The sequence below is a fragment of the Lonchura striata genome, chromosome 7 (assembly GCF_046129695.1).
Source record: "Lonchura striata isolate bLonStr1 chromosome 7, bLonStr1.mat, whole genome shotgun sequence".
Lineage (NCBI taxonomy): Eukaryota > Metazoa > Chordata > Aves > Passeriformes > Estrildidae > Lonchura > Lonchura striata.
The window spans coordinates 11,824,621-11,841,421 of record NC_134609.1 but is presented as its reverse complement, the minus strand read 5'-3'; the positions used below and the strand labels follow the sequence as shown (position 1 = coordinate 11,841,421).

At 35.2% G+C, this 16,801-nt stretch overlaps 1 protein-coding gene across 3 annotated transcripts in view; it reads left to right on the top strand.

Moving 5' to 3' along the window:
* The window catches only part of ADK (adenosine kinase), a 265,886-nt gene that overhangs the window by 123,025 nt on the left and 126,060 nt on the right, over positions 1 to 16,801 (top strand). For all 3 annotated transcript variants that reach the window (XM_021549097.2, XM_021549088.2, XM_021549106.2), the window contains exon 6: positions 2,884 to 2,992. In XM_021549097.2, the coding sequence (XP_021404772.1) occupies positions 2,884 to 2,992 (109 nt within the window). The remainder of the gene's footprint in view (positions 1 to 2,883; positions 2,993 to 16,801) is intronic.

Sequence of the window (16,801 nt, the reverse complement as noted above, 5' to 3'; positions counted from 1 at the left end):
ACATGCTGTAGCAATTTTTCTAGATAACACAATGCAAAACTGAAGTCAAGACTGTTGATAGGCACACAATATGAATTCAAGAAAAACATGTGCATCTCAATGGAACTTAAAAGTTTAGGTAAATCTGTTCACGAGAATGTCTGCAAATACTTCTTTGACTTAATGAGCAGTATTTTTGGTTTGCTAACATAAACCACTCTTTTTTCTTAATATCAAATATTTGCTCAAGTACTAGACAGTGGCTTCATCTCAGTTGATGCTTAAGAGCGGCAGGGAGTTCATGCTCCTTGGGAAAAGAAAGCAATAGCTGATGGTTGCTGCTAAAGGCTTTATTGTGCAATTGTCCATCCTGTGAGAGCAAGTTTATTCTCAATCTTTCATTACCTTCTGATTGTTTTTTTGTTTTTAGCATTTTCTATATTCTTAAGAATCGCTTCAACTTCGCCTCAGTTGACAAAACTATTTACTAGTTGCTTTCTTGTCCCAGATCAGATATATGCTTACTTCCTTCTTCAACTCTCTTGTCTCTTTTGGAGCACCTGACTAGTAGCACTCCTGGTTGTCCTAGGAAGTGGCTGTATATATATTTATGTTCCAGATGCTCTTGTATAAATGTTTCTTGCTTCTGCTAACTCTAGCTTTTTGCAGGAAAGGGTTATGATCTGATGCCAGATTACCATCCTGAATTCTCTAGCTTAGCAATACTAATATGCTTTGTTTTCTCAGAGCTTTTCAAGAAAATCCTAGCACATGATTAAACGCTAAAGTAATACCTACAGTCTGTCATAGTCCATGACTTTGATTTGTGTGTTCTGCTTAGAAATAACCACATGCACAGTGTCTCCATTAAGTTGTCTCAATTGAAGCACTCTGGCTGTCTCAAATTACTGTACTTCATTGAAAAAATATCTACCTAGTCTGTGCCCCACATGTTGAACTTAGTGCTGTCAGACTTACAGTTTTAATTTGGAAAAGTTCGGTGCTTTGTCGTCAGTGTAGCAATCTTTTATTACCCATATGTGCAGAGCATCTCTACAGTTGGATGTAGCCACACAGAGCTAGGTTTACAGTTTCAGGGGCATGTGGTAAGTGAAAGGAAACATATAGAAAGTCTTTGCTCAGTTTTCTGGAACGTAATTGCTTTTCACTTAGCAACATACGTAGACAGACAAGATTTTTTTTTCCTTGATGGATATTACAGTTTGCCAAAACTGAAAGATTTAATTTCCTTTTAAAGTTTGATTTACAGAAAATTACCACAGTTATGCACATGTCTTTCTTGGATTCATTTGGTTCTCCACTGAATTTTTGTCATTGAGATGGTAATAGTCATGAAGAATGAAACTTGTTGCCCTGTTACTTGTAATGCTACGGAGGCTTGGTGTATTTGTTCATAAATTTTTCTCATTTTTTTCTTTATTCTCTTTTCCAAATGTGCATTAATTTTCATTGCATTTAGATTTTAGAATTAAAGAGATAAGCCCCAAATCTGCTCATGGGATGAAATGGCACAGAACGGTAATTTTGATATATTCAGATAAAGCTGATCTAACTTTGTTGTCATTTTATATACATGATCTGCTTAACTGACAAGGATTGTCAGTGATGAGTACTTCAGGAAGTTTATTGGGAGAGTTGCTTGCACTGTTCATAAAAAATTTTCTTTTAGTCTAACACCTGGAGATGGTAATGAGCCTGGAGGCAGAAGCATACCTTGGTGAAAGCAGATGAGCAGTTTGGTCCCTCCTGGAGCTGTCTCTGGATTGTAGTAGCACTTGTCTGGAAGAGGATGGTGTATACAATATCAATTGCATGCACCTTGAGAAGGCCAAAGTTTTCAATAGCCAAATGTTGCATCTATAATTACACATTAATTATCTGGCTAATGCCCTTAAATATCACAAAATAGTGGTGTGTTAATGTTACAGGGGCATTCATTGACTATTAAATTTTGAAAATTATATTTAAAACTCTGTATGCTAGCATGGAAATAACCTGTTTCCCAATGCCCTTTCTCTAAATACTGCATGTTATTAAACATTCTCATAATACAATTGCATAGAAGAATTTGGTTATGGTAGCCAGAGTGGAGAGGTAGAGGTCTAGTTATGACCTCTTTTTAGGAGTACGTGTGTATGTTTTGTGTGTTTCATAAGGCTGAGTGAAGTGGGTGAGGAAGACTATTTAAAATAGAATGAATTTTGCATGTAAGAGAGGCAATGTGATACAAGTATTTTTGTTCTTGGTAATGGATGTTGTGTCCCACAGCTTGTGTTATAATTTGTTAGGAAAGAAGGAAGTACAAATGAGTTTTTGGTAGTGTTCCAGTAATCCACAGCTAAGCCAAAGTTTTTTTTAACAGTTCATCATCTAAAAGTAGGAACCTGACCCTTTTTTATTTGGTAAAGGAAAATGTGAGTCTAATGGGGGGAAAAAGCCCCAAAACAAGTCCCTTTTAAATGACATATCCATCAACCTTTTTCTTCTAGTGAGGGAAAATAATTTTCAGAAGATAAACTGGAGTAACTACTTTTTTTTAGGTGTTAGAGGAGTTGGAGGGAGTTGATCACAGAATGAAACTAAGGTTGATTCAAAGCAAACGAAGGCACCTTCAGAACAATAGAATAGTGATAGGTTACCTAAACTATGTAGCTCCATTTAAGATACATTATGTAATAAAATATTTAAATTATATTTAATCTATTATTTAAATATATTATTCACTTTTCATGAAATGGTCAAATAAAGTATATGTGGCTTGTGGTGCTCTTTGTTAATTGCTTTTATGTTCTGTAGGATCTTTGTGAAATTGTGTTCTTTGTGAGAAATTGGCAGTACTGTTGTTTACAGAGGGTCTGATACTTGTTCTTTAATCACTTTCAGGTCTCTTGTAGCTAACCTTGCTGCTGCTAATTGCTATAAGAAGGAAAAGCATCTTGATTTGGAGAAGAACTGGAAGCTGGTGGAAAAGGCCAAAGTTTATTATATAGCAGTAAGTTCAGCCTCTTTCAAATTGCTAAAGTTTGTGTTAGAGTATCCTGAAGTTTAAGCAATGAGTATGTCTGTTGTATGTGCTTTTGAATGATTTTATAGGAAGAGGGGGAAAGAAAATGACTGCTTCAATTCCAGCACAGTTTGATTTCTTCAAAATCAGATGTACAAATGCAGAAGTATGTTTTAGTTGTATGTTCACTTAAATTGATGGGAAAATCATAAGAACTAAACATATTCTGAGCTTTTGTAGTAATGCATCAAATTTACATTTCACATTTTCTAGTAAATCGTTGTGAAGGATGCACAAATTATGTAGAAAAACACTATTAGCATAATTATTCACTGCAAACAGTTTGAGCTTATTTGTGTGAACAATCTTAATTGCTATTTATTCCATAGTAATTACTGTGGCACCTTATAACTCAATATTTCAGAAACAATGAGTGTGACAAATCTCTTAAATGTGGGTGGTGGGGCAAACTGATTTTAATGATTCTTCTGGAATAAAGAGGGGTTTGAGGGGTTTGAGGATGGGACATTAGTAGATTCACAATTAGTATTCTTTTCTTATCATCCAGAATGAATCAATCCAAATAAATATATTTGTGTAGATTATATTTTGCCTAAATAGCAGTGTTGAATTTGTTTTCACCTTGCTCTCAAGTTGATATGACTGATCAAAATTAACAAACGTAGAACATCTATAACAGATTAAAACCTCATAACATGCATGTAATATATGGATTCTATATGACAACTGTTTCCATTCTGCTACCTGAACTATATGGGAACAGCTGGCAAGAAGTGTAAAAAATTGATTATCCAGGAGGAATAAGTTCATTGAAAATACAGTTAGCTCTTTTAGATGGTGTTAATGTCTCCTCCAGCCAGTTAGTGTGCACTGCTGTAGGCTTTACATGGTTGTTGTTGATTCTTGTGTATGGCCAAGACTGCCCCTTTATAACTATCAAAAAATGCTTGCAACCTTCTCAGTGTACAAAAAAAATACCTCCCGCTGTTATGACCATAAGTTTGTGCTGTAGTTAAAATATATGTATGTGTATTGTCTACTAATTTTTTATTGCTGTTTTATTCATGTGTTCAGAGTTCTTTATTTTCCAAATGCCATGCTTGGGAATTACTGCTGTTGGCTGAAAAATTTTGAAAGTAAAGTAAAGAATGATAAATATCCCCAAAAGTTTTACTGCACTAAGTTTGGGGTTGTTTTTTTTTAATAATTTCCCAATGCCTGTATATCATTCTCAATGAAGCTTCTAATGTACAATTTGGAAAAATTAAACTTAGTGGAGATGCTTCAGGAAAACTGTGAAATATTACATGAGGTGCTAAGCAGGTTTGTATTTTTTTAAGATAAAGCCTTCCTGTTATTTTAATTCTGAAGTCAGTCTTCTGTGTTCAGTTTGATCACTTAAATTTTGACTAGGTGATTCACTACACTGATTCTTGTATATATTAAAAGCTGTTTTTTTCAGATGCCAGTTCTACAACATCCAAACTTTGTCTAGGAGACAGGGAATTATTGTACTTAACTGAAAAGATACCCCAAGATGTGCATGTGATAATGGATAGAAAAACGACATACTAATAAAGGGTATTGTATATTTACAATATGCAATTCAGATTAGTGAAGTATATGACTGCAGGAGATGTTTTGAGTGAAGAAAGAACCTTATTCGCATGTATAGCAAAAGCACTCAAGGATGGGATCAACTCAGATTTCTAAAACAGTATTATCACTTGAGATTACAGATTGCATATGTAACATTACTGAAGAAGAGGAGACAGTCTAGAACCATCCACGGTTCTTCAGGCTACAGTGTGCTCATGCCCTTTTCTTTACTTGTGGGTTTGTAGTGATTACCAGATTAAACGAAACCATGTAGGGAGCAATTTCCACTCCTGAGGTAGAGGGTAGATCTGAGTCTATAATTTGTCTGCTGTTGTCTGTCTTCACTTTAGTCTTGTTACCTTCCTTGACTTTGTACTGTGCATATGTTGCTTTTCATTTCCTTCTTTCTATCTAACTGTCACCTATTTCTGGGATTGCATTAAAGAGTATGTCAGTGACATATACTTATTCTGGAAATCCATGTCCTGAGATGATAAAACAATTTATTTTCTTGGCAGAACTGGGCAGTTGTTGCTTTAGGACAGGTCTCTGATATCCTGTGGTCATCTGTATGTGCTTCCTAGAATAGATAATATGCTTTTCAATGCAGCATTCAGCAGAATGACCCTCACGTGAAACTTAGCTCTGAAATCTAATCAATTCACAGAGGGAGGAGTAGGTACAAAGGAAAACATAGTGAAGCTGTGGCAGAGCCCTTAAAAGCAACTTCTGTTGCCATGAATGAACACAATACATTTATTTTAGCCATCTGGTAATCAGATCCAGCAGACAAATTAGAGAAAGACTAGTGGAGAATGGGATCCAGTAAATCATAGATAGAAGTAAAATAGAGAGGCTGCCCCAGGTTTCTTTCTTAAAGATGGTAAACTTTGAAGATGTATTTTAATCCTTTAAAATTATTCTATTTTGTGTCATTTAAGATAGGCTGCATGTACTGTCAAAGTCTATGCAATTTCTTTCCCTTCTCCAGAGATAATTCCTATACTTGTTGTAATTTATACCATTGACATAATATCTTCCATTCTGTCATATTCATTTCGCTGTGCATCAGCTAGATGTGCTGCTGGTGTCTGATTAAAATTCACTGTGAGGAATTTTATTTGGTTCCTACTGAGGCTAGAAGATGTCTCTTCCTCAGACATTTCCCTTATTTCAGAATATGTTGAGAGTAATGATAGCACTAAACACTGGCATTCAGTCTCTGGAGCTGTGAGTGGGACACAACATGAAACTAATTGTAAATTTGGGGAAGGAACAGGCAAATTACTTTTTTTGTTTGTATTTGGTTTTGTTTCTGTGAGTTTCTGCTTGCTGTCAGGACTTGCATTTTAGAAATTGTGTCGGAGTTGCATCTTACAAACTTGGGTGATAAAACTCCATATTTGTGCGCCTTGTCTTATTTTAAGAGGCACCTGTGGGAGTTGCTGGTGTTCAGCTTCTTTAACATTGCACACAAATAATAATTTTGACATTATTAATGCAACTTTAAGTGTATAACTGGTAATTTTCGTAGTTTACAAAGGCCTGAAATGTAAAGATATTTTTATTGTCAGTGGTTTTGGTTTAAAAAAAAAACGTTGATAAGAGTTACTTAGAAGAGCAGAAAAAAAATTGAGGAGAATTTTAGTCAATTGACTCCAATGGGTAACTCTGTGTTACTGTATATAAGTAAGAAATTTTGCATTTGGTCTTCCATAATGGGAAGAAAATGGAAAAGGAGAAAATGCTTTCCTTCACTAAAAACTGCATTTAACCTTGTGAAATCTACTGTATCAATACATACGGCTTGCTCATACAGGCAGCTGAATTTTAACTTAATCCCCGTATGTGAACGTGATTGTTTACAAGTATGGTGGCTTCCCAGATATGTGTTTTCTCCTGTTCCAGTTAGCCATCCTTATTTCAGCCAGTTATTTAGTTTTACTCAATTTGGCCCAACACCTGCATTTGTTCAGTGTTTGCAGTTGGTGATTATGAGGTGGATGGAATACTGGCATTTGATGCTCGTATTTTCTTGGTGCTGAAGTAATGTATTTCTTCTTGAAAGCTCCTTCTGTGCTTCAGTTGGGTTTTTGTGCTTGGTTTCTTTTTCTTTCCCAAGAACTTTCCTTTACTAAGCATCTGAAATGGCAGTGTTGACTGCAGTTGTGTTCCCAATCTGTGGTAATGTGTGTCTTAGCTTAGAATGGATCAGTAAAGTGGCTTCCAAAACCCAAACAAATCTTTGTTATTTGCTGTTGTTATTTCATAATCTGTAAACATTTAAATTATTTTCTTCTCCTGCTTCTGCACAGTAAATACTTGAGGTTTCTCAATGATGATGCCCTTTAGCTGTACCACATTGAGTATAAAATTTTCTAATGCTGCTTAGATTTGGTAGCTCACAGTTGAGTTACGTTCACCACCTTCAGCATCTTCTGTGCTTACAAAATTAATATCAAGTGTTGTTTATTTTGATGATAATGACAGTTCTGATAAAGACCAGGAATTCTGGACTTAGGCCCAGTTTCCAGGGGGAAATGTCATTTATTACAGCAAATCATGATGAACCCAATGCAACACACCTAGCTGCTGGACAAATTTTTAAAACTCCAACCACTCTAGTCTGTTTTAAAAAACACTGTGGTATTTTTATATTTATTTGCTTTTAATGCCTAAGTGCTTGTCTAAGCAGAGAGATGCTGTGGTAGTGTAGTGGGCTTGATGGAGGAATTATCTGGTTTCAACATTAGTCTGTCAAAACATAAGCTTGATGTCAGCAATGAGTAGCAAACTTAAATAACATTCTACATGGGGTTTGGCTATTCTACTTGAGAAAAAAATGCTGATTATTACAACAATATAAGTATAAATGAAATTTCTTTTGTGCTATCTCTTCCTTTTAGAGACTTATTCAGTGAATGCATTTTTATTGTAATTTTCTGCTTTGATGAGTATGATAACTTACAATGGATTGTGATAGGCTTTTTCCTTTGAAATGTGCTAGGTCTGTGTGTGCATCACAAGAAACAAGATACTGGCAGGAAGCAAAATATCCCTTAAAAAGGACATTTGTTTGAATAACTTCACAATAGTTTTTTCCCCGTTGATAACTTTTGCCATAGTGCTCTGGCACCAGTGTGTTATGCCATTTGACATGCAAAACTGTTTCTCACAATGATGAATAGGTTTTATGGCCAGGAAAACACCATACTGAGTGTGTCAGTCATAGAGAAGAAGGTGCATCTAGCAACAGTTAGTTGTGGCCTGGGATAACACCTCCTTAGTGATGCCCACCATCTGGAGGCATTGTGTTTTCTGGAGGTCATAGCTGAAGTGGGATCCATTTGTTGTGGAGAGATGGTAGACTCTGTATTTAACCAGGAAGTAAATCTGCCATTTACTGGCTTCCAAAACAAATATGGGGAAAGAAGCCATCTCTCTCATAAATACAGAAATTCACAGCCTTATTTCTTTGATTAAAATGCAAAAAGTGCTGTGTCTAAACCAGCCACATGTTGTGTCAGCCTGTGATATATTTAGGGAGTGCATTATGCTACCATTTCAGGTATAACTTCTCATGCATAAACTATTTTGTTATTTTGTTAGGGTTTTCCCAAGTAACTTACATGAAAAAATGAATGAGAAACTTTCTTCTTATTTTTTGTTGTGAAATTTGGTCTTCAAGATGTCATTCTTCAAATGAATGGTTTGTACTTGATGAAGAAAAATACATCATCAGCTTTTAACAAAGGTTGTACCTCCTGTTTCTATAGGATAAAATTATAGACAATCTGTCTAACACTGTAAAAATATTTAGTTCTAAATGTTCACTTCTATGTTATTGTGTTTTTTAAGATGAAGAACATACATATTTCCTTTTCAGTCCTCCTCCTACCCCAGTAGCCTTTAAATTGCAGATATGTTTCTTCAGCACAGTAATTAGTGAAGTTCAGTCATCGCTCCTTTTATCATGTGATTTTCGTGTGGTTTTTTTAGAAGAATGCCTTATTAGAACACTTACACAGCCAGTCTAGCTGCAACAGCCAGGCGGCAATAGCGGTGCCATTTTTCACAAAGAAAATGTTGAAAAGGAGCCAAATGTTTGGTGGCAGAGTCTGTTGCTAGGAAATCAAGTTCCTGAGGCGATTAATGACAAAGCAAGCAATAAAAAGAAGGCAGAATTACAGATTTAAAAGAGAGGAGGAAAAAAAAAAAAATGGTTGGTGTTATAATTACCCAAAGAAATCCGTACTCATTAAATTGGCTGTTTTTATGATTGACTTTAATTGGAGGTTAGCTCAGATATTTAGCTCCTTTCCCACCCCTTTAAACACACACATGCACATAATCTGTAGAACTGCAGACTTGTTTTTCTAAGCATTGAGAGGAGCTTGCCCTGTAATTTGATCCCCACTGACAGATGCATTTTCTATGCTGCCATTTTGAATTAACCTATTGTGCAACAATTTTCCTCAGCTCTGTTGAATAAAACATCAAGTCTTATTACCTCAGATGGATTTGATAGAGTAAAAGAATGTACTTCTAGCTGAAGTAGACTATTTGCAATGAGTTCAGTGATTTGAACTCTGCCAACAAGCCCCAATAATTTGTGATGTATACTTAAAGAATGAAAGAGAGAGAAGCCACGTGGGGGGTCTTTTTGCCTGTATGAAGTTCAAACACAAACCTTGGAGTAATATTGTTGTATGTGCTAAGGTTATGTCCCAAGATCAAACCTTTTTAGATAAAGCATGTTAACTGAGATTTTTTACTATTAAGCAGATTAGGTTTGAACTAGGGATTGCCTTACCCCAGTAGTTGCCCAAACTGTCAGGCTACTGTGGGATTAGAAAAATAAAAATCAATCCCCTCTCCCAGAAGCCCCAGTAGTTGGATTTTACCTCTGAGATTTCTTTTGTGAAGAGAAATTTCCCTTATAAAGTTAGGCTAGAATAAATGATATTTTACAATTATATTAAATTCCAAATAATTCTGTGATAAGGGGAGAACAGGATTTCACCTTATTCACTTTTCTGCCCAATTAGAAAAACTTACACAGTTGGTTCAACAAAATTTTGGCACAGAAATGGGAAAGCAACTGACCCTGACATTTAAATCCTGTCATGTTTCATTGCTCGTTTCAAGACAATATTCCCTACTTGGAGCAAGTGATAAGTGAGAAAATAACCTTTTACAATACCTGCAAGTGAATACACAGAAGCTAACTGTAAAAACGAAATGATTCCATAGCTCTCTGAATTCTGAACCAAATAGTGAAACAATAGAACTGTGCGTATTCTGTCCAACAAAACCCACATCACTAATCAGATGCCAATGCCAAGCTGTCTGCTTTGTTAAATACCCAGGTTCCCTGAGGCAAGAAGACAGCTGCTATAACTACTATGAAATTTGGTAGCTCAATCTATTTTTGCTACCCTTGGGCTATCAAGCTACTGTTAATTCAGACCACCCCAATTGGTACACTTTAGGGATTTTTTTTCAAAGTGTTTGTAATTAAAATGATAAAACATCATTATTACTCCAAAGATGTTGTGCACGCTTTGTATTTGTCAGATACCTACAGAGATAAACCCAGCATGTAATTTTCATTGACATAATGGTTGTGATTGCATTACCCTTTTAAAAGTATATTGCTTTTTAAAGGGGGGCGTGGGGAGAAGAAGGGAAAGGGCATGCTTTTATTTCATTAAAGGAATATGTAAATCTGTTGAAATACTATATCAGTCTCTTGGTTGTAAGATACTTGTCTGCAAAGACTGAATCAGGCTTAGCAGCAGGCTGAGGAGTGCTGAGAATTGGTGTTCACAAGGGACAGGGACCTGCTGTGCCACCCACAGCTCACTGCAGAGACCTCTGCTCCCAGGTGCCTCTGCCTTTAGGGACATTGAGTCTCAAGTCTTATATAAAGTCTGGGCAAACTTAAAACACTTATTTAAATGTAAATTAAGAAGGGAAGAATTCATACTCTAAGTAGTGAGGTGAGTCTCCTCCCTGAGGAAGGGAAATTTTTACTGTAGTTTCTCTTGCATGTCAGGCTTTATTCGATGCTCTCCCTGTGAGAGCATATGAATTTTGTCTGTTACCATGTCAACTTTCTTAGAGCAAAATCCCAAAACTAAAGCACCATTAAATCAAGGCATTTCAAGCTCTGAAACAATATTGATTCCATCTTATATTAATTTTAGTTTCAGTACTTCTCGATAACATTTTAAAGGAATCATTAATTTAAGACTATTCTAAAGACAAAACTTGAAATTTATGAATTTTTCTAGTTTGAGTTAAACTTGTTTGGTTTGGTTGCTGCCTACCAAAATTTATCATAAATTCATAGTCAGCACTCTTAAGTATAGTTGGTTGAAATGTGAGGTTCCTTCTTTCTTCTAAAGAACTTGATCTCTTTAACATGAGGAAATGTCATAGTCTACATAACCCTGAAAAATGTATTGTATCTATATCATCAACTTTTACATTAAAAAAACATACAAATTCTGCAACTGTGCTGTTTTACATGAAGAAAGTTTATTTTTTTAACAGCAAAGACTGTGCGTAATTTTAGAACTAAGCTATTTATGATAGCCCACTACTTGGTCTGAAGTAAAAATTACAGTTTCATTTATTATTTCCTTGTATAATAAGGACAGTGCAGTTATTTAAATACAATTTTTCTTTTTTTTTTTGCAAATAGTTATGATGAATGATTTGCTTTGAAATGAACATTGAAGTGATAACATTTGGGTATGATATTTCAAAGCAGTAACTTGCAGTAAAGTTACAGAATGTTAAAATATGCATACACATAATGCAAGGGGATTAAAATATGCTGCTTCTTATCCCAAAACTTAAACCGTACTGGGGGGCATTGATCTTCACTGTAGACTACAGGTGCTTTGAAATAACAGGATAGGAAACCTGCAGGCCACTTTTTGATTTTGCAAGAATTGATTACCCTTTTAGAAAGTAAAAATGTTTTTACAGCATAGCTAATCAATATCCTAAAAGTCTGTGTCAAGAAAATTTTTGTGCTACATTGTACTTAGTAATTGTGTACTTGGAGTAAAAAAAACTGGTAAAAAACCCCTAATATTGAAAAACTGCTTCTGCATCGATTTTCAGTGATAATACATTAAACACATAAATAGTCCACCTTGCAGATTGGACTTTTTTCAACTTCTTGATAAATTCTTTGGCCTTTAGGAGGCAGAAGGGCTGAGTCCTGCCAACTTTCTTTGTTATCAGGTTATTTTAAACAGGAGTTGACTGATCCCAGAAGCAAGCTCTGGAAGTTCATTTGAAAGGAGCTACTGAGAAGTTTTTGTGGTGTGGCTTTAATCCTTCTGGTCAGGCTGCTGTTCAATCAGCAGTGCACCAGGTCACCTTGGTAAATGAGCTTCAGAGTGGTTGGTTTGGTCAAAAGAAAGAAGATCCTTCTTTTTTCTTTTATTTTTCATTTAATTAAGGGTAGAATGCTCAAGGAAATACTACATTCTCTGGATAAGTAATAAGTGCTGGTTTTGAAGAATTGTTTTAATTTGGAAGAGTGGATGTGAGACACTGTTACTTTCTAAGGAATATACAGACCATCGTAGTAGCAGGTAGTGCTTGACAGATAAAACATCATTTTAGCAGTCTGAACAAGATAAAAACACCAGTACTAATCCTTGCAAATGTTTGACTTAAACAAAAGATAAAGGCCCTTAGAATTTTTCCATAAAAGAAGGATTTTGCTGATGCAGCTGCTGTGGAAAACCATCCTGGGGATTTACGCTTCTCTCTGGCATAAGCAGCCTAATATGGAGGCACTTTGTAACAGCTGCTGCCCCAGCAGAAATGCTCTCACCTTCCCAATCATACTTGCACCATGTTTCTACTGGCAGGACTATGTTGGTTAAGGATAATGTGGTTTTTTTTCATGTTTCTAAATAATTTAGCTGCTTGAACAAAATAATTTGATAAACACCTGGCCATAAACACCTGGTGAGTATTCACCATGAATACTCAGACCTCATGGTCCATAAATATTGCAAAGCTCTTCTGAAGTCAGAAGATTTCCCATGGTTAGTACATGGTCAACAATTCTTACCCTTGAAGATGTGTAGATGAGAAGATTGTTTTGTTACTACTTTTTATACTGCAGTTACAGAAGTTGTTTTGCAGAATCCCACTGCTCCTAATAGTTTTTCCAACTATGGTATTGCCAGATGCAATATAACAATGCTTTCCTGCATATTTGAAAATGGTGGGAAACAGCAGTTAGCAGTATTTATCATGAAATATGCCTCAGCATATGCCTCTGAACATGTCTTTTTAAGACCATATGGAGTATAATTGGTGCTGAACAACATTGAGGTGTTTTGTGAAAAGTAAAGGCTAAGCAATATAAAGAGTCATAAGATCTGAAAGAGTGAGGCAAATGTAAGAAATGGGAGAAAGAGGGTGGTATTGAATATTCTGTCTTTGTCTCTGCATAACCTGATATGAGAAACCACAGTATTTTTCATAGATTTCTGTTCACAGTAGGGTTAAAATAAAGAAATTCAGCAAAACAGTGGTAGGTAGTGGATATGGAAGATTATATGAGTAATTGGAATGAAGAAGAGACAACCTTGCCATCTACACAGGGCACCCAGGACAATACTGGCATTTATAATTGTGCATACTGTCATTGGTCACAGCAAAGTAAGGTAAGAATGAACTTTTTTCCTTAAATATTAATTTCCCTGTTCTTTGAGGACTGTAGTCAGAGCAAAATACCTTTTATTTCTTTAGGTATTAAGATAGCTTATTTCCAAGAGGACAAATTCCATCTTAGAATTAATAGAGCAATGTACTAAAATTTAAATTCCTCATTATTTTATTTCGTTTAATCATGAACTACAACTGAATGTAGAAAAAAATTGCAAACTATAAGTGATGGAAAATTTTCAACAATAAGAAGGATCCAATTTTCGCTGAAGAAAGAGAGAAATTTTCAATGAGTGTGTATAAAAAGGATAGCAAGTATTCATTCCCCAGAACCAGTGCTGTCCCTAAGTGCTTCTTTATACTGCTGAGAATGGGCAGAAGAGAGTTTCTGCTGAGGACTGTAGATTCTTATCTGCCTAATTGAGCCATCATTTGTTGACATGAGAGAAATCATGTGACCTGCCTTTAATGCATTTCACAGTAACAGCAGAAGTAGAAAATGTAGTCCATGGAAGAGGAGCAGATGATGTTAAAAATTTTAGACTATGGAATATCGTGAAATTTGTATTGCAGCAGAGTCAAATGTTTGAACATTAGCATGGTAAATACATTATATAAAATAGTCAGATTCTAATTACCTTGAAAACATTGAATTTCTTTCTATTACAAAGCTTACAGACCTTCAAAATACTAATTTAATAAGTACTTCGTTTTATCAGTATGATGATAAAATTATGTCAGTAAAATTGCAAGCATGTGTCACTTTCTTTTCTTTTGAGTAAAAATGTCATTATAGTAATCCCAATTGCAGAGTTGGTACCAAGTGTTGTAAAGTGGTAAAAGTAACAACAGAAAAACTCCAATATTATCATTTAGAAGAGAGATATCACAAAAGAGTATTAAACCCCCCTGTAATTGGAGACATATTCTCTGCTTTATTCAGTCACTCTACCATATCAATTTTATATTAAACGTGAGTCATGCTCCCCAACCAAATATCATATTTTATAGAATGTAGAATTACAGGCTTAACAGTCGTCTTGCTGGGGCTTTTTACAGCACTAGGTTGAATTGATCTCATCTGTAAGAAAGTTACTTTCAATTTTGTTTTAAAAACATGGGTTATTGACTGCTCTGTTGATAAAGTGACATCATAGATCTGATGTTGGGTACAGCACAGAGACGGGTACAGCAGCAAAACCACTTTAGAATTGTATCTAGATTTTTTGATTGTTTACTAATTAATAGCTAATCTGATTGTGTCTGCTGATGCACATATCACTAGCAGTTGTGTCACCACTGATATGACAGGAAAGAGTATCAGAAGAGTACTCCTGTCCTTCTGCAACTGCAGAGCTGTGTAGGAGATCATCTCTGTTGAAAACAGTAGGCAGCTGCCAGAGTATTGTATGTGCTTCTCTTGTTTTAGTCTTGTCTAGACATCCATGTGTGGCTGCTGTTGGGATGCAATACTGGACTAGGAAGGACTTTGAACTGATAATTTATTATTGCAGCTTTTAAGTTCAAAAGATTCATGGCTTGCATCTCTCATTCTTGCTTTTTGACCTAGTGGGAGAACTGAGATGGAAACAATAATGAAAAGTAAGACAAAAGCGTTGGAGGTTAAAAAGAAAAGTATGAATCTTTGGATGTTGGGGAAAAAATTCTCCTGGGCATGTTATAATGTAGTGTCTTTTTCTTTTGTCTAAAAATTATATATGTGCTTTAATGTTTTATTTTCAGAAATATTGTGATAATGTTCATATAGTAGAATACAGCTTGCACGTTAGTGAGCCACGTTAGAGCATTTAATATGTTTTCCACACTGTTTGAGCTCTTGGTTTTAGATTTGAAAATAGATTTTGGTAAGCTATAATTGTTTTAAATTTGTGTTACCAATTAGAAAGCAACTCAACAATTAACATTTGCCTTGAAGGCAAATGTTTTAATCGTGATGGTACAGTGTTATAACATATAAGTGAGTAAAAAATTCCGGGATGAATTTAGACTTTTACATGTAGAAGACAGCATCCAGCATGTTACCCAGGACATGTATTCCATTTTCTTAGCTGTAGGCTGTAAATGGTCATAATACCTAAAAAGCTATAATTGAATCACAGTTAATATATATTTGAACTGCTTTCAGAGTCATCCTTGCCTCCTTGTTTACTCATATGGAGGCATTATTCAGGTCTTTGGACAGAATACAGGATATTTTGGTGCTGAGTGATATTTGCCAGGAAGGAAAAGTATTTCCACATTTCTTCCTTTCTCCTCACAGCCAGTTAGGTTAGAATGGAGAAACCTTAGACATTGCTCTTGCTTGTTCTTTTTTTACTCATAAATATATTTGTGCATATATAATTGATGAATCAGTTGCAATTTGGAAAGTGATTTGTTCCTCCTCCTAACAATAATTAGGTTGTATTGTTAAAGTAAGAGGTTTTTTTTCCAAAAATCTAAGCTCATCATTTTGTCTTCTTAATCTTATTAGTACTGTATATATTATAATGCTAAAAGTAGTAACTTACATTCTATTGTAAATAGTTTTTAATTTAACAATAGGCTAGGGTTAAAAATAATAGAAAATTCATATCTTCATATGGAATTCCTGGAAACTGCTTCCACTAGTAGTTGGAAGACTCTTAAAACAAGAAAAACAAACCCAAAAAACCTTAATATTATTGCGTAGTTGTGGTTTTGGTGTTGCCAATTCAAAATGTCCAGTGGAAATACATTTCTGGTTTTAGTACAGCAAGAAAACAGGGATCAAGATACTAAGAACTTTGGTTTGTTGATGTGGCCACTGGCAAAAAAATCAGTGTTGCAGAGTGACTCATCTGGAGCAGAAGGGCAGCAGTAGCCCACAGCTAAATAAAAAGAAATATCAGTTACTTTGTGTGTACTCTTATGTTCTGCTTATGTGCATTAATTATTTTAGATGAAATAAGATTAAATACTTAATATGACCTTAATCAACAAAAAAAAAAAAATTGCATTATGAATTAGGCAAAATCTTACGCAAAAATCCTATACAGACTTTGGGCCAAACCTAGGACAGTCTTTACAGTCCTTTCAAGCTGAAAAGCTGCAGCTAAATATGGAATTTTGATGAAATGCATAAAATATGTTAGCTGTAAATTCTACAACAGTATTACTTGCTTGGAGTTCTGTTTGCCTTCATTGATAAGTTTACCTAGCAATACTCAGAAATGATCACTGCCCTGGAATGGATGATGGTTCAAAAATAAGCCTTGTGCACATTAGTGGGAGTTAATATTTGCCTGATACAACAAACCCATAAGAAGTTTTAGAGCAGGTGTAAAAGAGCTTCTGAGATTAAAATCTCTTGTTTAAGAACAATGAAAAGCTTTTAGAAATCCTGTGAAACATAGTGAGTTCATCTGCTCTGTAACGTTTATTGCCACAAATGTTTGGGAATACGTTATAATAAACTACCCAGTTCTTCCC